This window comes from Phaenicophaeus curvirostris, chromosome 20 (assembly GCF_032191515.1).
Source record: "Phaenicophaeus curvirostris isolate KB17595 chromosome 20, BPBGC_Pcur_1.0, whole genome shotgun sequence".
NCBI lineage: Eukaryota > Metazoa > Chordata > Aves > Cuculiformes > Cuculidae > Phaenicophaeus > Phaenicophaeus curvirostris.
Window position 1 is genome coordinate 2377751 of NC_091411.1, and position 21931 is coordinate 2399681.

Consider the following 21931-nt stretch of genomic DNA (forward strand, 5'->3'; position numbering starts at 1 on the left):
AGAAACAGAACAGTTCTGTGTTTTAAAAAGAAAAGAGAAAATCAATTCCCACTTTGCTGGAAAGAATTTCTGTTTGAAGAACCGAGCAGTTAATTACCGAGAAGTGAGCTAACACTGAGAGTCCTATTTATTTTTGATATTTTAAAGATTCCCTTCTCAGCCGAGACTCTTGGCCTCATTGGAACTGTAGCGTCTTCTCAGTTCAGCTGATGCAAATGTTAAGAGCTGAATCGGTAAATAAGAGCCTTAAAGCAGAATATTTTACAGGAAACAGATCCAATCAATTCCTACTTGATTAAACTTTCTAATGGCTTAAGAGATGATAATGGTCTTCCTTGCTGCAACAGAAACAGAAATGGCCTAGAAGAGAGAAGATCGCCACCAGGCACTTGCACTGATTTTACAAGTAAAAACTTTTGCTTATTACAGAGCAGGGAAAGCTGCCTGCTGGGACTTCTACGGCACGTATTTTTCACGTTCAGCTCCCACTAGGAGCCTGGGTTTGGGGATCTCTGTAGAACATAACAGCTCCAACTGCACTTCAGTCAGTCCCCAGGAGAAGCCTTTTCCTTTCCTTATCAGCGTAAGCCCAACAAAGCACCAAAGATCCCTGCAGCCAGGCATGTGCTGAAATCTCCTTGAAGGCAATAAAGATGAGGCATGGGCTAAAACTTGATGTTTCTGAGGTTTTGCCTGGTGGTATGGCTGGTAGTCTTTTTTTTTCCCTCTAGCCAGGATTACAATATAAAAAATAATGAACTGCTTTAATAACTTCCTAAGGGTATTCTCAGGAGAGCCTCCATCTCCCGGTTATTGCAGAAGCCGACCCTGCTCTGCGGCAGTCGTTAATGTTGCCGTTCCCTCGCTCTCGTTCCCGCAGGCTCCCTGTGGAGGTACGTCCGTGCCAGCATGTCCCTCTCCGGGTACATGCCGCCCCTCTGCGACCCGAAGGACGGGCACCTCCTGATGGATGGAGGCTACATCAACAACCTGCCCGGTAGGTGCACGTCTTGGGAACACGTTACCAGGAGCACAACCCCAGCAGAACTTTGTCCTCTTTTTTTGTTCCAAAAACCCCAAAAGGAAACAAGGAGAAATATTTCAGACACCTTTAGTCTCATGGTGGTTCCCAGGAGTCGTGGTTTGCTTAGGTGTCTGCTTCATTGCGGCTTTATTAAGACTGGTTTTTGTTACAAAGTTTTTCCTAATAGACGTATTCTGAACATGTAATTCCAAGCTAATTTTGAGTTTATTTTAGTGCTAACTGAAAGAAGAGGGCAGAGATTAAACTGCAAACATACAGTCTATCTTTGAGCTTCTTTTGAAGAAGTGACAGTTGAAGAAGAGATAATTCTGAGAAAGCAGCAGCTTTGACTCTGTGTTGCTCAGACTGGAGTCACGCAGAGCTGGAAGGGTTCAGCTGGTGGGTGTTGGCACCTCGATAGGTGCTAGCAGGTGGAATCAGGTGGTGTTCAAGAGGGATGTGGAGTTTGGGGTGCTCTGAGGACTGAACCTGAAAGGGCCCAAGGTGTCCCAAGGTGTGTGGATTCGCTCGTGTGTGCCTGGGGTAGGGTTTGTTTCAGCGTTATCACTGTAGGCAGGAGGCTCGGGGCGGTGGCTAAGGCAGAAGAGAGATGTGTGGTGTCCTTGCAGTTTGTGATATAATTGTGTAGAAATAAAGAGGAAGGAATTGAAGTTGGAGACTCCAGATCTGAGCAACCCAAGTCATTTACACATTCCAGAGAAACGCAGACTATGTTTTTCCATCATGATTCTATTTGCCAAAAAAAGCCAGAAATGGAAATAATGCAAAATAGACGCCAAAATCTACATTTGACACTCTCTGCTTGTGTCTGTAAGCCAAAGGGTGACTTTGCTAACTGAAACACCTTCTCCACCTGCCCATATTGGAGAGGGCAAAGAGCACATGTATGGTAATGCTGGGTGGAAAAGATGCAATAGGCTGAACGAACAAGGAAGATAAATCCAAGTTACAGCACAAACCTGATTTAAATAAGTGTCTAAATTAAGCATCTAAATCGGCTCTTCAGAGCTGTGGTTTTCCTACGCATAACTGTTCTGGAAACTCCAACTATCTTGGACTCTGGGGGTGTGGGAGAAATATAGATTCACTCTGTGAGGTGCGTGTTCTTCACTTCTCTCCTGTGGTGCTTCTCTAAATCTTCATCTGTATCCAAAGGCTGCAGCTTGTCCTTTTACTGACCTTCAAGTAGGAAGCGTTGTTTCATTTCTTTCCCACTTCCAAATATGAATCTTTCTCTGGGTTTCCAAAGCTGGAAGTCCTCACAGCCTCTCCTTGCTGCATGGTTCCTGTGCTGCTCCTTTCCTTTATCACCTTCCATCTGCAGGGCTGACCCCGATGCTGCTGGCTGTCTTCTCTGAGGCCACTGCCACTTGTTCTCTCCATGGGTTCCCCAGATCTTTTGTTTTCTTCAGAATTGCCGCATGATACGGAATTAATGTGGGTTTAATTTGCTCTTCCGCATTTTACCTAATGTGTAGCTGTGAACTTGAGCTGTGCATGTCCTACCTACTCTTCCCTGCTCCCTGCTGTCCAGTTTTATTGCTGCCTTCGCATGGCAGCGTGGCACCAGGGAGAGTCAGGTCATCCCACCAGTCCAGGGCAAAAAGATCCCCATGAGTGCTATTCACCAGCAGTTCAGAAATGGGAGCTCACCCTTCACTTATGCAGGGGCTCGGTCAGTGTGGAGTGGGCAGCACGCTGGGATCTCGCTATTAAAATGGAGCAGGTAGGGTAGGATTCTCCCCGAGTGGGGAGTGGTCTCAGCAGGGTTGCTGCAAATGTTTTCACAGAGTCGTAGAACCATTGAGGTTGGAAAAGACCTCTAAGCCCAGCCCCACCATGCCAACTAAACCAGATCCCAAAGTGCCACAGCCACATGTTTTTTGAAGTCCTCCAGCGCTGGAGACTCCCCCACTGCCCTGGGCAGCCTCTGTCAGGGCTTCACTACTCTTCCAGTAAAGAATTTTTTCCTAATATCCAATCTAAACCTTCCTTGGCACAACTTGAGGCCATTTCGTCTCATCCTATCCCTTGTTACTTGAGAGCAGAGCCCAGCACCCACCTCCCTGCAACCTCCTTTCTGGGGGCTGCAGAGAGCCATGAGGTCTCCTCTCTCTGAGGCTGTTCGGAGACTCTTGTGGTAGGTGTGATGTCAGGTTATGTACACGAGCTTCGGCTGAGCAGAACCAGGGTTGGCAGCACCGGCACTGACGCTTCCTTCCTTCCCACCAGCTGATGTTGCGAGGTCCATGGGTGCAAAGGTGGTGATTGCCATCGATGTGGGGAGCCGGGATGAGACAGACCTCACCAACTACGGCGACTGCTTGTCTGGCTGGTGGCTGCTCTGGAAGAGGTGGAATCCACTGGCCCAGAAAGTCAAGGTATTGTAGACTATATTAAAATGGCAGCATGGGAAGGTTCCCCTTCTTCCTTCAGGGAGCAAGCCTGGGGACAGACAGTTGTCCAAATGGTGAAACACAGGAAAACATGGAATTCCTTCTGAACACCAGAAAACACCTTTTTTACTGTGGTGGTGAAGCACTGGCCAGGCAGAGAGACTGTAGAGTCTCCATCTGTGGACATGTTCAAAGCTCAGATGGACATGGTTTTGGACAACCTGTCAGCTCCAGCTGACCCTGCATGAGGCAAGGTTGGACCTAGACCATCTCAAAAGGTCCCCGTCAACCTTAACCATTCTGCAAAATCTCTGCCCTGGCGCTATAGAGACCATCACCAATTTCTGCCTTGAAGGCCCTCTGCTTTTCTCACCTCAGCACAGATCTCTCTTAAGGCACTGCTCTATCCTGGAATGAAACTCAGTTCATCCTCAAACTGCAAAAATACGTTTGAAGGCAGTTCCCTTTCTGCTGTTGGTTCTGGAGACTTATTGGCTTGTCCGCAGTGCCTGGGAAGAAGATGGAGATGCTGATGTGGGAAGGCTTCAGCAGGCTTCTGTGTGCTCTTGGAAGAATAATCAATTGATAGATAACTTGCTTTTTCTCCATTGTGAAGTCAGAATATATGCTGAAATAAGATCTCTGAATGAATCATGATTGTGTCTGACCCGGTTGGCAGGTGCTGAACCTGGAAGAGATCCAGACACGGCTTGCGTACGTGTGCTGTGTGCGGCAGCTGGAGATGGTGAAGAACAGCGAATACTGTGAATATATCCGGCCTCCAATCGACCGCTACAGGACCCTGGACTTCGGGAAGTTTGATGAAATCTGTGTAAGTGCATCTCGGGGAAGGCAGTTCCCCAGTACTGCTGCTCAAGAGAGATCTGCTCGTTTGTGGTGCTAATTAGTGCCTAAGCTGGTGGAGAGTCAGAGAAGCCAGTTGGCACAGAGTGAATAATTGATGCTAAATAATTCTGTGGAATGATATCATGGCTGTGAGATTGGATTAACAGCAGAAATCGAGTTAGTAATCGTGTTTATGCGATGACCCATGGATGGATCAGTTGCCTCGTTCTGTTTCATGACACTTCTTGCTCAGTTGCATGGTAGAAACTCTTGGTTCTCCAAGCTGCTTTGGGCTGTTGGGGTACGTCAAATGGTGTCATTTCTCTCCCTTCATGAGGTACCTTGTTGTTGCATGAAAGATTTCAAGTTGTTGTCTGTAGGAGAGGCCGTGAATTGCTGAAATGGAGGGCAGCACGCTAAAATATCTGGCTCGGTTAACGTGTCAACACTTCTATTAATAAAACCTATCATCCACAATTCCTCTGCACCTGATAGAGAGAGGAAAATGGCACCAATGTCAGAGGAAGGACGTTGCACAAAGGGTGGCACCAGGTTACAGAAGCGTAGCACCAGGTTACAGAAGCGTAGCACCAGATTAGGAAGGAAAAGTACCAGGTTACAGGTCTCTGGGATTTAGTTTTGTTTGTTTATGTGTCAGAAACCAGCACAGGAAGAACTGACTCCTGATGTGCAGAGGAATTGTCTTACTGTTGTACTTCAGCATTCAAACAAAGGCCTTTCTGCCCAGGCTGAGGGGCAGCATCCTCTGGATCTCCATCCCCTGCAGCGTAGCTAAATCACTTTTGTCCACGGGGAAGCTTTAACTGTGCTGACCTTAAAGGAAAGGGGGATCCAGGCACTCCTTTACTGTCACAGGCTATGAAGTAGTGGGGGTTTTATTTCAACTGTGTATCTGGATTTTATAGATCAAAATGGGCACCATTTCACCGTTCAGCATGTTCAAATGAACAAAAATCCCACTTCTTGTCAACCCTCCCTCTTCTGTATCAGCCTGGAGGTGACAGCGTTGAGGCTTTGAGACACCCGATCCAGCAGAAGGATCCATGGCAGGGGATGGGACTGGATGCGCTTTGAGGTCCCTTTTGACCCAAACCATTCTGTGATTTTGTGAAATGATTCAATGACATTGATGTTGGCTGCATTTAATTTCCCAAAGCTCAGGTTCTGGCTATTAATTTTGAATCAATTTGACCCAGCAATTGTAGATCTATCAGGTCCCTTTTCCTCCTCAGCGATCACATCCACCCTGGGCTGAGAAGCTGTGAGAGATTACGAGAGGTGAATTCCAGCCTGGTCCGAAAACTGGAGGAGAGACAATACCAGCGCTACTTCCAGCACTCGGAGGTGCCATGCAAGGCTGAGATTTAGTGCAGGCTGCCAGCACGAGGGCTGGAAATAGGATCTGGGCCTCCTGACAGCTGTTGCCCTGCCCTCTCGATTTGATTTTCAACACCATTTCTGCTGCCTTGTTAGAAAAAGAACTAAAGTTGGAGCAGTCGGTTTATTTTTTCCAGTTGTTTCCACACTAATGAAGCAGTGCCGTGTTTTTATTCCAAGTGCAAATTACTTTATACTCTTAAATTAGAGGAACGTGGGGTTTGTGGGTTTGGTGTTGTCCATGTGCTATGGGTTCTCTTCCAGCAAACTGACTCTTCCATGTTCAGTGCTGTTGGGCTTGACTTATTGCCAGAGATTTTGGGGCCGGCTGCCCTAAGGGAACTTAGAATAGCACCTTGTTTGCTTAATCGTTCCCCTAATTCTTAGGCTGAACGGCTTACGTAGATGAGGCTGGAAGGCAGCAAAAGCACATCCTGGCTTTGGGGCAGTTATTAATTATGTACTTTGTATCCTTGACCCTCTTTTTTTTTCCAGGAAGTGGGATATCAGCACGGGAAAACTGTGTTCAATGTCTGGAGCAGAAGTGGTGTCCTTGACAACATGCTGAGAGACAGGCAGGAGACCTGCAAATCCAAGACAGAGGTGGGTGTGTGGACTGAACGTGCCGTTCTGTGAGAGACTGCTCAGGGGGTGAAAGGGAGTGCTGGGTGGCCTCAGGTCCTCATTGTGAGCGTGTGTGTCCTAGTTAAAACTGTATTTTTGGTGAGAAAAGGTATGATTGCCTTTTCAGAAACTTCTTTCCTTGAACCATGCCTTGGGGGAATGAGGTCCTGCACTGCTTAGATCATCGGGTACCATCTGATACCACACAGAGATCCAGCTGCATCCTCAGCCAGTACAGTGCGAGCTCTGAAACCCCTGGAATCAATGTGGGGTCGCTCCGCTATTGCTCTTTCATTCTTAACGGGTTATGGGGACTGTGTTTGTGACCTGGCATCATTCCCAACACAGATGCCCTCGAAGGAAGGCAGGATGCTGACCAGCACCCGGCAGTTTCTGAGACACAGCTGATGTGTGTTTACATGCCCACCTTTCTCTTCACCTTCTCTGTGTGTGTTGGCAGTTTTGAGGGCACCAAGTGCTGCTGGCTTAGCTGCCCTGGGCACCAAGTACTGGAGTGAAGGCTGCAGCAAGACGACGCTCTGTGATTCCAGGAGATGGGCTGCGTTTGTACCCATCACCTGCGTGGACATGCGGGTGGCCTCCCTGAGCCATGCTGGGTAGGCACAAGTGACGTTGGAAGAACTCTTTTTCATTTATTCTTGTGCCACAGACTTTAGGAGGTACCCGCACGTTGTTCTTGCTGCTAGAAGCTGGTCTGCCAGGACAGAGGTGGTGTCCCATCACGGGGTTTGCGAGTTGGGGTGCCTGGCACTGATCTTGGCCACTGCTGGCTTTCAGGATGTGACTCAGTTCTCAGATACCTCCAGAAAACCTGAATTAAACCCTTGCCAGGGATGTGTTCTCAGCCAAGAGTTCAATCCCTGCAAAGCCTTCGATTTCTTGCTTTGTTGCTTTTCTTCCTCGCTCCTCTGTTAGAAAAGGCATTTCGTAGAGCTGGCACTGGGGCTGAGTTTGCAGCCCTGTCGAGGTGCTGAGTTTCACCCACTGTGTTCTGCCGGCCGCAGCACAGCCGAGCAATCAAGGTGCAGCTTGGTAAATGCCCAACTGTGGCAAATCTCCAGGCTGCCTGGTGTTGCTGTGTGCTTACAGTGCCCTTTCTACTCAAAAGTGGGATGAAGTTTTCGTGGTTTTACAGTTCCAGGATCGAGGCCAGCTTCTAGAGCAGGTTCATGACTCAGTGGGCTGACGGAATTGCTTGGCAGGGAAGTTTCAGTTGTTTTTAAGAAACAGTTTTCACCTTTTTGAGGCTTTGGGTACAGTATTATAATATATTGACTTATTATCCTTACCCTCCTTTGAATTCCTCTGATTTAAAACCCAAGTGCTACAAAAGGCTTCATGTTTTGCCCAGTAACTCATCTTTATCGTCTCTTAGAGGTAGAGAAATGACGTTAAGTGATTGCCAAAATATCTCAGAACAGTAGTGAGCCTCCCCGAGGAAATGCACAATGACACGAACAATGACATTAGGGATTCGCAGCTCTTCCAGAGGTGGCTGGGAGAGCACTTTGGCTGGGACAGAGATGGCGTGAACGAGGAGAGGAAGGGCAGTGCTTGCAGGGGTGGACGTTAGCCCAGCCACAGGGGCTGGATGACACCCACATCTGAGCTGGTTGCCCTAGACCCCCATTTGTCACCAGAGAGAGGAGCTCTGTAGGGGGGTGAGTCACTCGGTGGAATGGAAATGGCTTCGTTGGGATATGATGAGCGGCACTCTCCACACTGGCCGCGTGAAGGGAGCCAAGGGGAACGAGCATTGATGGCTTCTTGTCGTCAGACGAATCCCCACCAAGCTGCCTGGCAGGGTGAGAGGCAGGAGGAGTACAGAGGGGCTGAGTTTTATGGAAACCACCTGGTGATGTGAGGAGCCTTAGGAGCCCCCACACTCACCAACTGTTATTTCTTGCTGGGCCAGGTGACCTGGACCGGGAGACACATCAGCCTGAGCTGCAGCAGACAGGTCCCTGTTCTGCTTTGGAAACCTCGTGTTCAGTTGAGTTGCAAGTGGTCATGAGGAGAAGTCATGGGATAGAAAATGGTGTCTGTCGCAGAAGTGGTTGTGTGTCCTGTTTCATCCTCTAACTTTTATCAGCAACCGGTAACAAGCTCGAACATTCATTGTTGTAACGAATGCTTCTTATAAAGAAAACCTCTTTTGAAATTGCTCTTTGTAGGATACAGTAATTCAGGCTAATATTTCAGTTAAATCATGATATTACAGCTGTACATCAAGCAGCAGGTTGAACATTTATCATGGTCTACCCTGGTTTTTACGGCCCTTCAGCTGCCCAGAGGTCAAATATGTCACGTACTCACTGTAGACAGAGGCTATCATTGCGTTTGTGTGTCTGCATGTGATAACGAGGCAGGAAGTGCTGATGGCCGAGATGCCAAGAGTATGGAAATAACTAGCTCCGGAGGCAACTCCCCAATCTGCCCAAGTTGTGAAGCAGGAGCCATCGCTTTTTGCGTTCCCCGGAACTGACACGAAGGCTCAGTTCCAGGCTGTTCTGCTGAGAACCTTCTGCTCTTCCTCTGAAAGCTCTGGTGCATTAACAACCAAGATTCCTTTCCTCTGACTTTAGTTTCAGGTTGATTTCTACAGGCTCCCACTAGGGTGTTTGTTTTTTCTTAGTCCATTAGAGCCACTTAAGTCCTTTAGCTCTGCTAACTTCCAAGGATAACAGTGGATATTTTTAACTTGCCTTTCATTAGTGAAGGTTTTGATGCTCTGTATGTTTTAGTTCCTCAGCTATTTCTGGAGCGTGCAACATCTGAGGACGCGAGCAATGGTTCTTATCTTGTTTCCATGTCGTAAGCACTGAATTCTTACTTAAAAACTCCAGATATTTAATGATTTAGATACATTCCCTTGCTTTCATCATTCAATCACTGTTTATTTTGTCTCAAAAATGCAAATACTGAAGGCACAAACAACAGGAGCCTTACATAAACCTCACTTGAACAACTCTTACTCTTCCTGAGCTCAGAATAATGCTGTGCCGTTAATTGGATCTCCTCGGGGAAGTTTAGTCTACCAAAGTGTTATTCATAGTCAAAGCTAAATATAATCTAGCAGTTACAATAGTAACTGTCTTTCTTCTCTAATTTATTTAATAAAGATTGTGCCGAAGAGAATACTTTCCTCCTTGGAAAGAGAAAAACCAGCAGGAAGGTTTTAGAGTAGGTTTCAAATGAACTGGCGATGGTGCTTTGCTGTCTGTTAACTGATGGGAGTGGGGTTTTGTGAGAGGAAGTGCTTGAATGTGGAATTCTTGTTTGCAAAGCATCAGGCAGGTGTGGGAAGACACCTGGTTTTCCACCAGTCACGTTCCAGTCATAGCTCTAGGCTGCTGGGGTGCAGCTGCCTCAGCTGGTGTCATGCCCAGCGCACAGGGTGTGTGTCAGCGCTGGGGCAGGTGCTCCCGCCACTCAGGTCGCTCTTACGGTTGCCTCTATACCCATCTGTGCACGCACCTCGGCTGTGGGAACGCGGGATGGTGGCTTTCCTGAAGTGCCTTTTGGTCGCTGTGGGCTTTTGTTCAGCTGTTCATACAGTGCCCTGGCCTTCCAGCCCCTCTGAACCCACTCCCTGTCCGCATACAGAGTCATAGAATGCCCTGAGTTGGAAGGGTCCCACAAGGATCATTGAGTCCAACTCACCACAAGAAGGATGTTGAGGCTCTGGAGCGAGTCCAGAGAAGAGCAACGAAGCTGGTGAGGGGGCTGGAGAACAGGCCTTATGAGGAACGGCTGAGAGAGCTGGGGGTGTTTAGCCTGGAGAAGAGGAGGCTGAGGGGAGACCTCATTGCTCTCTCCAACTACCTGAAAGGAGGTTGTGGAGAGGAGGGAGCTGGGCTCTTCTCCCAAGTGACAGGGGACAGGACGAGAGGGAATGGCCTCAAGCTCCACCAGGGGAGGTTCAGGCTGGACATTAGGAAAAACTTTTCATGGAAAGGGTCATTGGGCACTGGCAGAGGCTGCCCAGGGAGGGGGTTGAGTCACCTTCCCTGGAGGTGTTTGAGGGACGGGTGGACGAGGCACTGAGGGACATGGTTTAGTGATTGATGGGAATGGTTGGACTCAATGATCCGGTGGGTCTTTTCCAACCTGGTGATTCTGTGATTCTATGATTCATCCCTGCACAGGACACTCCAACATTCACCCCATGGGGCTGAGGGCCTTGGCCAAATGCTGCTGGAATATTGTCAGGCTTGGTGCCGTGACTGCTTCCCTGGGAGCTGTTCCAGGGCTCCACCACCCTCTGGGGGAAGAACCTTTCCCTAATGTCCAACCTAACCCTCCCTGGCACATCTTCCTGCCATTCCCTCGGCTCCTATCACTGGTCTCCAGAGAGAAGAGAGCAGCTCCTGCTCCTTCTCCTCCCCTTGTGAGGAAGCTGCAGATGATGATAAAGTCTCCCCTCAGTCTATTCTTCTCCAGGCTAACAGACCGAGTGATTTCCATTGCTCCTGATACGGTTTCCCCTCTGAACTCTTCACCATCTCCGTGCCCTCCTCTGGATGCTCTCCAGACCCATTTTATACTGTGGTGCCCAGACCTGCACCCCGTTCTCAAGATGGGGGATCCCAGTGCTTGGTGCTTCCAAGGACAGCGCGACACAGGGCTGCTCAAGGGCTCTGTGCAACCTCTGCTGCTTGCAGGAGATCACATCTTTAGTGGGGATTGCCTCAGACATCGCTGTGTCTGCTTGGTGGCCCCAGGGTGCACTTACCCCTCGCTTCGTCACGGGGCACAAAATGAAATTGTAGACACTTTTTTCCCTGTCCCGAGGAGCAGCCTTTTGCAAACGCATCCCTGGGACCATTCAGGTTGGATTCTCGAAATGGGACTGGACTGACTCATCCTTCTTGATGGTTCCTTAGTGGTCAAACTGAGCTTCTGAGCTTCAGCCTGTTCTGAGCACGGTCTATTTATCTACGTGTCCTAAGCTGCTGCTCTTTTATTTCATTGCAGGTATTTTTTTAATTCCTCCTGGGCTTTTCTCTGTCCACCGCTCCCTACTGGCTGTTTGGCCTGGATCTGCACCTTGTTTTAGCTGAACTAAATTACATCAAAAGTTCGTTACGGATTAAAGGTCAACCGAGAGCGAACTGCTGCCGCCGTAATGGGCTGCTGCTGTGACCCCCGCGGGGGCTGGATGATTCACAGTACCAGTGCTCTTGCCAGAAGAGCAAAGAATTGCTCATAAAACCCCTGTGTTAGGCAACTGCCCTGGCTGGGAGCACGTGGGCAGCCGGGGCGGCTGGAACGATGAGTGTCGCAGCGATTCCTGGCAGCCCGGTGCCGAGAATGTGTGCCCTGTCAGCTCATCCCCCTCTTGCCCCTGTGGGGACGCGCTGTTGTATTAATTCAAATCACTGGGGTTTTTAAAAAGCTGAAGGAGGTTCAGGTTCCCATTTGGTGACCGTGTGCCTGGCCCCGTGCAGGCAGGTTGCGCTGCTCACAGCACGTGGGAAGAACAACACGGCTCTTAGAAATGCCAAATTCGCGGTTTATTAGGAGAGAAACAGGAGCAGGCGGCTTCTCAAAATAGAGAACACTCAACCCACTGCTTGGGTGAGATGCAGTAAAAATAGAATGGGTTTATTGAAAAGAAGAATTACAGTGGGAGATGTTTCTCCTTGCAGGAGGACCATGTACCTCAGGCTGTTGCTTGCTGTGACACCTTTGGCCCCACAGCTTGCTGGGGTCACCAGCTGGGTCCTGGTCACCACAGCGCCTGTCCACGCAGCATCCCGTGGCATCGCTCCACAGGCTCAGGGCTGGATCGTGGACAGGGTCCCACGCGCTGGGGCTCCTTCTTCTCCCAAAGGACGGCGAGAGCTCCCTGGGGGCTGTGCCTGGCTCAGCCGATCCCTCTTAGCAACAGTGATGGAGAACAAACGAGTTCAATGAGCACCATCTGTCATGGAGTCCAGACACCCCGGTTCCTGGCTTTGTGTTCTTTTTTATAATTTGCTAAATTTTTAATAAGGCATGGATGGAGAAGGAGCCATGAGAGATTGTCCTGCTGTATGCACCTGGGAATCCCATCTCTGCATCAGGGGAGCTGTTTCTTGAATCCCTCACTGATGAGCAATAGCTTTTGAGGGGGCAGTTGTGGAGAACTTGTGTCTGGAGCTCTGTCTTGTCAATGTATTTTTTTATACGTTAAAATGTTTGGATATTTTGTGTGTACTTGTTAACGTATGTGAAACCCACTGCTGTTTTTCAGAACGTGACCTGTCCCACCACCTCTTTTACGGACCTGGCAGAAATTGTGTCGCGGATCGAACCTGTGAAAGCACCCGTGGCAGACGGTGAGCGGGGGATCTGGCCGGCGCTGTGGAAGCGTTAGGAAGGGCAGCGAGGCAGGGATGGCCACTCACTCCTCCTGCATGCCTTGTCCAATCGCTTTCTTTTACCACACCGTGCTGTGAAGCGTGGTGGTTCAGGTCTGGCTGCTGCTGCGCTGCTCTCCTGGTGGAGTAATCCCTACCCCAGCGAGTGGAGTAACGTGTGTGGCACCTCCTGTAAGCACAGGCTTTCATTCTCCATGTGCTGGCCTGTGTCCTTGCGGTGGCTTTGCTCTTTGGTCCATGTCCTTTTGAGATGGGAGGAGGCTGATTTGAAAGCTTATCATGGAACGGTTTGAGTTGGAAGGGACCTTAAAGCCCATCCAGTTCCACCCCCTGCCATGGGCAGGAACACCTCCCACTGGATCTGGTTGCTCCAAGCCCCATCCAGCCTGGTTTTGACTGAACGGTTTTTCCCTGCTGTTTTGAGTAGCATCTGGAGTGACTCACTGGCTCCACTGCTTTTTGTGTGCTCCCGTTATGAGGAGCGCTTGTGAACTAACAAGGAACAGGTAATGGCTCCTGCACTCAAGTGCTTTGTGCCTCAGCTGTGCCCTGTCAAACAGTTCCCTGCACGTTCCAAAACCAAATCTCACTCAACAACAGGGATCAGAGCTTTGCAGGCTTGAAATCTCTAAGTGTTTCACCAGTGCTGGAGCTCTTTATAAACAATCTCTCCCCCTCCTCCTGGTTCTTGTTCTGGCAGAGGGAAGTCTAAAGTTAGCAGTCCTCCCATCTGTGACTGTTTGTAGAGATGTCCCTGCGGTAATTTGAAATGCTAATTGCCATCATATGCCTTAGGAAGAAAATATTAATCAAATGTGGTTGAAACAGCCATTGTGAAGAAGAATGAAATGTTCATGAAACGTGGTTATTTAAGGCATGGGCGTTGAGAGGCTGGAGCGTGTCTAGAGAAGGGAACGGAGCTGGGGAAGAGTCTGGAGCCCAGGGATTCTGGGAGAGGCTGAGGGACCTGGGGCTGTTTAGTCTGGAGAAGAGGAGGCTGAGGGAAGACCTCATCGCTCTCAGCAGCTCCTGGAACAGAGGATGGGGGGAGGTGGGTACTGGTCTTCTCTCCCACTTTTGTCCCACAGGTGATGGGACAAGAGGAAATGGCCTCAAGTTGTGCTGGGGAAGTTTAGATTAGATATTAGGCAGAATGTCTTTACTGACAGAGTGGTGAAGCCCTGGCAGAGGCTGCCTAGGGCAGTGGCGGAGTCTCCATCCCTGGAGGGGTTCAAAATCATGTGGATGTGGCACTCTGTGCCAGGGTTTAGCATACGTGGGGTTTTTGGGCTGATGGTTGAAGTGGATGAGGTTAGAGGTCTTTTCCAACCTTAATGATTCTGTAATTCTATGTTCCGATTGACCGGGATGCCCAGCAGAAGTGTCAGTGCCAAGGGTGAGGGCCCTGGCGGGCAGAGCCTGGTGGAGCTGCCAGCTCAGAAGCCAGATCTTCTCCAGGGGGAAAGGGCAGATACGTTCCTTCTCTGCTCTTGCACAAACTGAGAGCAATGACTGAAACAATTTAAAACCAAACCAAGGGAGGCTCTGTCCCGCAGGAAGGGGCCAGGGAGGGAAGCAGGATGAAGCCTTGTGCTGGATCCAGGGTGCCTGTGCTGCCACTAGGCTGGTGGGGAAGCATCTGTTGGAGCACCGAAGCTGATTTTTACAGCTGACCCACTGCATTACTTGTGGCCATGATTCTGCTCTGCATCCGAATGCTCCTCAGTTGGGATTGTCTGTCTTTGTTCAGCTGTAATTGTTTTACGCAGTTGTGGCCAGGGGAGCGCAGGTGCTGTGCTCCACGGGTGGCTCAACCACATCCCTGGTCATGTTCCCACCTCCAAGGGATTGCTGAGGCCCCACGTTGTTTGTGCAGGCTCTTGGGTGAAGTCCCACAGCAGGGTTCATGTCCCAGTTTCCAAAGCAGTGATGCTTGGGGCCGGGTGTCACGGTGTGAGGTGAGGTAGCACGCGTGCTGCACACAGTGGCTGAAGGAGATCAAGTCTCATAGCAGAGCAGCTGGAGGAACAGTCATTAACGAGTTTGGGAAAGGAAAGTAAATTATGGTGTCAGGTGCCTGGCTTGGCAACACAGCTGAAGTCTCCAGAACCAACAGCAGAAAAGGAATTGCCTTCAAGTGTACTTTTGCAGATTGAGGATGAACTGAGTTTCGTTCCAGTGCCTTAAGAGAGATCCATGCTGAGGTGAGAAAAGCACAGAGGTCCTTCAAGGCAGAAATCGGTGATGGTCTTGACAGCACCAGGGCAGAGATTTTGTAGAATGGTTGAGGTTGACAGGACTTCTTGAGGCGGTCTAGATCCAGCCTTGCCTCAAAGCAGGGTCATCTGGAGCTGACAGGAGACAGCCCAAACCCTGCCAAGAGACACAGTCATCGGGGCACTAGCTCTCTCTCTGCATCTTTGCTGCTTAAAATGCACTCGGATCAAGAAGCACAGATGCACCTCAGGTTCTGATGAGCGTTAGGCTTCCCTGATGGGCATCACAGCCTGTCAGTGTCAGTGAAACAAACCCTCCATCCCCACAGCCACAGTTCTCTTGCCATGTGGCATTGCCTGCAGGAATCAAGCATGTATAAAGGAAATGCTGACAGCTACAGCATCCCAGAGCAGATCTTTGGTGTGAGGAGTAGTTGTGGTCCTTCCTGCTGTGAGCATTCCACCCTTGGTAGCACAGGGGGAACCTTTCCCTGGTGGGATCTCCTCCCTGCTGGCTCATTTTGGAGCTGCGGTGTTTGGATGTTGGTGTGGTGAGCAGGGCAGCAACGCCTTGGTCTTCCCTGATGCTTCTGGGAGATATTGTCATATGAAGAAGTGATCGCCCCTTGAACCCAAGGAGCACCCGTGAAGAGGGCAGTGGAGGATGAGGGTTAGGGACAGCAGGGCCTCCTCACCGGCTGTTCTCCACTCCCCTCTGGTCCTCCAGCACCCAGAGCTGCTCTGCGAAGGATGCAGTAATGGACACCCTTCTCTTGTTTGTTGTATAAAGACCTGCTCAATGAGTAACTCTTGGAGAGATCAAGGAGTTTGGTTTCGATGGTGTCAGTTTTAGAGGAGCTGTAACCCAGAAACTGTTCTTTGTGCTGGCCTTCGCTGTTCAAATGAGTTTCTGGTTTCTTTGATGTATTTTATCATAAATTATCAGTTGGATATTTAGTATAAACTAAAGATAATTAAGCCAGGGAGGGGCTCTTGATCAGGGAGTGCAGGGATAGGATGAGGGGGAATGGTTTTAAGCTGAAAGAGTGGAGATTGAGATGAGATCTTAGGGAGAAATATTTTGCTGTGAGGGTGGGGAGGCCCTGGCCCAGGTTGCCCAGAGCAGGGGTGGCCGCCCCATCCTTGGAGGGGTTCAAGGCCAGGTTGGATGGGGCTTGGAGCCCCTGATCCAGTGGGAGGTGTCCCTGCCCATGGCAGAGGGTGGAACTGGATGGGCTTTGAGATCCCTTCCAACCAAAACCATTTTGTGATTCTTTGATTGTAATTCTCTGATCCACAATAAAATAAAAAATATTAAAAAATTTTTAAAAAGACCAGATGTCTTTAACGTGCCCGTTCTGGCAGTTGGTTGTAGCTATCGTGTTAGAAGAAAATACTGTGGAACAGACTGTTCTGTTGTCTTCAGCACGGAGCAGCTGCTCTTGACTGTTCCCCAAAGAAACCCTTAATCAAGGATCCAGTTTATCCATGAGCCGCTCTCTTCACCAGCGGGCTGGAAACCAGACATGGCTTCAGCAACTCGAAGCACACTTGAATTAACTCAGGAGAGTGATGGAAAACCTAATGTCAAAGGGAAAAAAATGAGCTTTTTTGCCATTATGGTGCGTTCTTGGGCGTTCTGCAAGGCCGTGTGCCCGATGCCGTGCAGAGGAAGACGAGCTTGCTGGGTTTGGGATGGGGCTCTGCAGGGCTGTGGGCACTGGGACCGGCACGGGCATCAGCTCCGGCACATCCAATGGGCTTCAGCTTGGTGTGGGTGAGAGTCAGTCCTGGCAGCAAGGAATCATAGAATCATAGAAACATAGAATCACCAGGTTGGAAATGACCCACTGGATCATCGAGTCCAACCATTCCCGTCAATCACTAAACCATGTCCCTCAGCGCCTCGTCCACCTATCCCTTAAACCCCTCCAGGGAAGGTGACTCAACCCTCTCCCTGGGCAGCCTCTGCCAATGTCCAATGACCCTTTCCATGAAAATTTTTTCTGTGAACTCTCCTGCCCTCTTTGACATGATCTCCAGGTGCTGGAAGGGCCGCTAGCTGAGCGCTGGCGTGTCTTCTTCCCTGGGCAGGGGTTTGATGCAGGGCTTGGCTGCTCTGTGTGCAGCTCCTGAGCTTCTCCCGATGGTGTTCACCTGCTGGATTACTCAAGGAGAAGAGTGTAAATGTCACTGTCCCCAGTGGACCAGAGACTGGGAGACACATAATTATCATCTCCACACCGGGAAGAGCTGGTCCCTGTTTGCAGTGAGTCTGTGAGCGACGTGTCCAGGGAGTTTGGACTGGTCACTCACAGATAAGTCTGGTGGAGGTATTTTACTGATCTTGTCTGGCCTGGTGGGTGGGAGGAGGCAGCTGTTCCGTGAAGAGCATTTGCCAGGGAGCATCTCCCAATTGCCAACACTCATGCCCTGTTGGACTGGGCAGTTGGAACCCACCAGAGCAGCACAGAAACTTTGCATCTCACTGCTCCTCATCCAGGCCCTTGAGATTCTAGAGAGCTCCAGGACACCAGCTCATGTACAAGACATGGTTTACTTTGTGGTCTGGCTGGAGAGCCTGTGTTTGAGTTGTCCCAGATCACTGAGCTGCAGAGAGTTGACAGCAGATGCCCAGCTCTGTACCAGTGCTCCACAGAGGCAGCTGTCATCCCTCTTCCCAGTTCCTCTGCCTCTCAGAATGGTTGTTAACCCCAGTGTTCTGTCTCTTCTCTCTCTTTAGATGAGTCAGACTACCAGACCGAGTATGAAGAAGAAGTTCTGGACAACCAGAAGGATGATTATATCGATTTCGTAAGCACCCAGATTGAAGACGACTCTGACTCGGTACGAACTGTGCCTGTATCAGCGTGAATCCCATGTGAACGATGTGCAGTGGGTGTGAGGTGGAGGTCTTGGGAAGGATACCGAGAGGAGCACCTGGAAGGGACTTACTGGGGAGGACTGTGCAAAAATCAGTTTGCTTTTTGTGTAGTACAGACATGAAAAGGCGTGTGCTCACCCTGGTCAGGTCAGTCGCCCGCAGGGGTGCTGTGTGTGGCCAAACCCAGCCACACAGCTCCGTGGGTTTGCTCTGGAGAGCCTAAGGCAAGGGGAGAGGCAGAGGGAGCTGATTTCTTCAGCTCAGGGAGTGGAGGCAGAGAGGATCTGCCTGCTGGGTGGTTATGGAGAGGACAGCAGCAGGGATGTGCAGCCAAAGGGCAAGAGGTGACAGACACAACTTGTGCTAAAGGAAATTTTCTCCCTGAGTACAGGAGAAAATATGGCCCAGTAGGCATGGCCGAGAACCACAATGGGCTGTGCAAAGGGGTGGTGAGGACTTCATAGATTCATAGAATCACCAGGTTGGAAAAGACCCGCCGGATCACTGAGTCCAACCATTCCCATCAATCACTAACCCATGTCCCTCAGCACCTCGTCCACCTGTCCCTTAAACCCCTCCAGGGAAGGTGACTCAACCCCCTCCCTGGGCAGCCTCTGCCAGTGCCCGATGACCCTTTCCGTGAAAATTTTTTTGCTAATGTCCAGCCTAAACCTCCCCTGTTGGAGCTTGAGGCCATTCCCTCTCGTCCTGTCCCCTGTCACTTGGGAGAAGAGCCCAGCTCCCTCCTCTCCACAACCTCCTTTCAGGTAGTTGTAGAGAGCAATGAGGTCTCCCCTCAGCCTCCTCTTCTCCATCCTTCAACAGATGCCCTGAAGAAGCAGATGTAGCATCAGGTTAGCCCTTCTTAGAGCAGAAATCTGCATTTTGTCCTCCAGAGGTGCCTTCTAACCAAAGCAGTTGGATTCTTTGGGTCCACCCTGAGGAAAACCACACTGAGGCCAGACTTCACACACTGCTCGCAGCCTGAGACGCGGAAGGGTTGTATCCCTCCTGCTCTCATCATAGCACCATCATGGAATGGTTTGAGTTGGAAAGGACCTTAAAGCCCATGTGGTTCCAACCCCTGCCATGAGCAGGGACACCTCCCACTGGATCAGGGTGCTCAAGGCCCACCCAACCTGGCCTGGAACACCTCCAGGGATGGAGTGGCCAGAGGTTCAAAATGTGGAGCTGCCTGTTGTGTTGGATGTGAACAGTTTCTCAGTGGGAGCACGAGGGTGGTTGGTGAAGGTGCCTGGTCTGGGTAACCTCCCACCTGAGAATGGAAGACAGCGTCATGTTTTGAGTGAGGAGCTGGAGTCCTGGTGTAAGGGTTTTGTTTTCTGGGCTGATCTGTGGTGTGTAAAGGCTGGTGGACAATGAAGAGGTTGAGGGCAAGAAGGCAGGTTTTATGCAGCTTGGAGAGGATGCTGAAAAATGAATTTGTGCTTATTTATTCATTCTCCTGCAGGATGAAGACATGCAGATACGAAAGCGGGTGAATCTCCCCAAGGTGGAGGGCCAGGCAGGCAGCACGGGAGAGCCAGAGTAGCGCTCAGAAGAGTCTGACCTTTGCTGGCTGAGAGCTGTGTCCCGTTCCTACCTGTTAAATATTGAAAAAAGAAACCAAGTTCTAGTTGAAATTAAACAAGCTTTATTAAGCAAGGTTTCCTCCTTCTCCAGGCAGCGAATGGGGCATTCGGCTGCCAGCACTAAGCACAAATCCCCACGTTGTGCTCAGGTCCCTTCGGAGCTGAGGGCAGGGCTGGCTGCGGTTGCCGTGCTCCTTCGTGCGGTGCCAGCGGGAGCAGCCGTTGTTAATCCCTCTGAGCCTGGCAGAGGGGAATCCTGCTGGGAACGCTCAGTCAAATGCTGCCTTGATTGTTGCTGCTGTACGTTCTAGTTGCTGGTTTTACTGCAAAGGCCCAAAGAACAATGGGATGTGATCCTGCCGTGTGCGGCACCGGCTCCGAGCAGCAGCGCTGGAGACGAGGAGGGGTTTGTGGGTTGCAGCAGTTGCTTTTTTTTCATGAGTCAAGTAACTGTAATTAACTCCTCAGTGACTTTCAGCCACGTATTTGTGAGCAGTGCTCTGAGCGGAGCAAGCCTGAATGTATTTCACTTGAAATCTGAATCTAAGGAATCGATTAATGTGAACGCTAGCTGTAGAGCCTGTATCCTCAAGCCATCAGCGGAACATTCGCTGACGGGTCATGGAGCTGACACTTGCCAGGCAACTCTGGAATCACTACTTGGCTGTATCTGCCCTGTGAAATAAAGCGTTTGCGTGGTTCTTTGTGTTGGGTCTCATGAAGAGAAGAATCCACTCTTGTGTCTGGTTATATCAGGCTTGCACAAAAACACGTGCAGTTTTAATTCTGCTCCCAGCAGGCGTCACTCACTGTGTTGTCAGGCATTGAAAGGAAACCTCTGGTGCTCTTCCCCAAGGGCTGCAGCAGTCGCTGCGAGCTGGGCCGTGTTCAGAAGTGCCCCGGTGCCTGTTTCTCTTGTCTCACATCTGTTGTTGCCGATAGCTCCGCTCGGCTGGATAATCAAGGTAATTCTTGCTGTGTGTAAACTCTGCTCAGTGCTGGCTTTAGGTGCTGTTGCCTTGAGGGGATTTGACATCCGACCACAGCACCGATGATGTTCCTCAAAGCTGCCTCCTTTGCTGAGCTCTCCTGGCCCTCTGACGTGGAGCGTGTCAGCAGCCGGCGGCGATGCCTCCCGGCGTGAGCAGAGCTGGGCAGCACAGCTCTGGGGCCAGGAACACATTTCGTGGCACCACCGAGAACCTTGGTGGTTTTAAGTTTTGTGAAGTGTGACCTGGTCTCTGCACTTAACCTCCTCTCCTCTGGCCTCCCTTGTGGCACAGGCTCTTCTCTGCCTGCCCTGCATTGAGTTTTCCTCTGTCATAGAATCATGGGATGGTTTGGGTTGGAAGGGTCCTCAAAGCACATCCAGTTCCACCCCTGCCATGGGCAGGGACACCTCCCACTGGATCAGGGGCTCCAAGCCCCATCCAACCTGGCCTTGAACCCCTCCAGGGATGGGGCAGCCACCCCTGCTCTGGGCAACCAGGGCCAGGGCCTCCACATCCTCACAGCAAAACATTTCTCCCTAAGATCTCATCTCAATCTTCCCTCTTTCAGCTGAAAACCATTTCCCCTCATCCTGTCCCTGCACTCCCTGATCAAGAGCCTCTCCCCAGCTTTCCTGGAGCCCCTTTCAGCACTGGAAGCTGCTCTAAGGTCTCTGCAGAACCTTCTCTTCTCCAGGCTGAACAACCCCAGCTCTCAGCCTGGCCATATACAGGAGGTTCTCCAGCCCTCGGATTATCTCTGTGGCCTCCTCTGGACTCGCTTCAACAGTTCCACGTCCTTCCTGTGCCAAGGGCCCCACAACTGAACACGGGGCTCCAGGTGGAGTTTCACCAGAGCAGAGCAGAGCAGAGGGGCGGAATCCCCTCCCTGGCCCTGCCGGTCCCACCACTCTGGATGCAGCCCAGGACATGGTGTGCACAATGGAAGTGCCCATTGACGAGTCATGGTGAGTTTCTCATTCCCCATCTCCCCAAGTTCTCCTCAGGGCTGCTCCCAATCCGTTTTCTGCCCAGCCTGTTTGTGCTTGGGATTGCCCCGACCCAAGTTCAGGCCCCTCCAGGTCCCGCTGGATGCCCCCATTCCTTGCAATGTGTCAACCACGTCCTGCTGTGCCCAGGAAGGTGCTTTCCCCAGGGATGTGCTTTACCCAGGAAGGCTGCTCCTCTAATGCAAAAGTGCATTTCAAGTGTCAGAGCCTCCTGTGAGTGTTTTGTTTGCAGGGACTCCAGCCCTCACTTGGTGACACCACCCAGCCCAGCCCCAAGTCCCTCCAGGAGCAGTGGAGGTGATGGGAGACCCTTCCTGCAAGGGTCATTCAGATCTTTGATGCTGATTGTGGCTAATTCAGTTGTACTGAAACTGTTGCGGTTGCGGGAGGTCGTTCCCCGCTGTTGATAAGTATTAATTACTACAAAGAAAGCTCCACAGTGGTTTTGAATTGGAGGTGGAGCAGGCAGGGGCTGGAGAGGTTTGGTTTCTGTTGAGGTTGGTTATAGGGGGGTGTTGGTGGTGTCCGTTATGGGAGAGGTTTGT

The 21931-nt window shown here is 50.6% G+C and overlaps 1 protein-coding gene across 1 annotated transcript in view; it reads left to right on the plus strand.

Annotated features, from left to right (window-relative positions):
- PNPLA7 (patatin like phospholipase domain containing 7) overlaps positions 1-20090 on the plus strand; it is a 133980-nt gene extending 113890 nt beyond the window's left edge. The window contains exons 29-35 of the mRNA XM_069873000.1: positions 881-997; positions 3278-3426; positions 4121-4273; positions 6181-6288; positions 12569-12653; positions 17655-17758; positions 19267-20090. Coding sequence (XP_069729101.1) covers positions 881-997; positions 3278-3426; positions 4121-4273; positions 6181-6288; positions 12569-12653; positions 17655-17758; positions 19267-19347 — 797 coding nt within the window. The 3' untranslated portion in view covers positions 19348-20090. The remainder of the gene's footprint in view (positions 1-880; positions 998-3277; positions 3427-4120; positions 4274-6180; positions 6289-12568; positions 12654-17654; positions 17759-19266) is intronic.
- The last annotated feature ends 1841 nt before the right edge of the window (positions 20091-21931 follow it).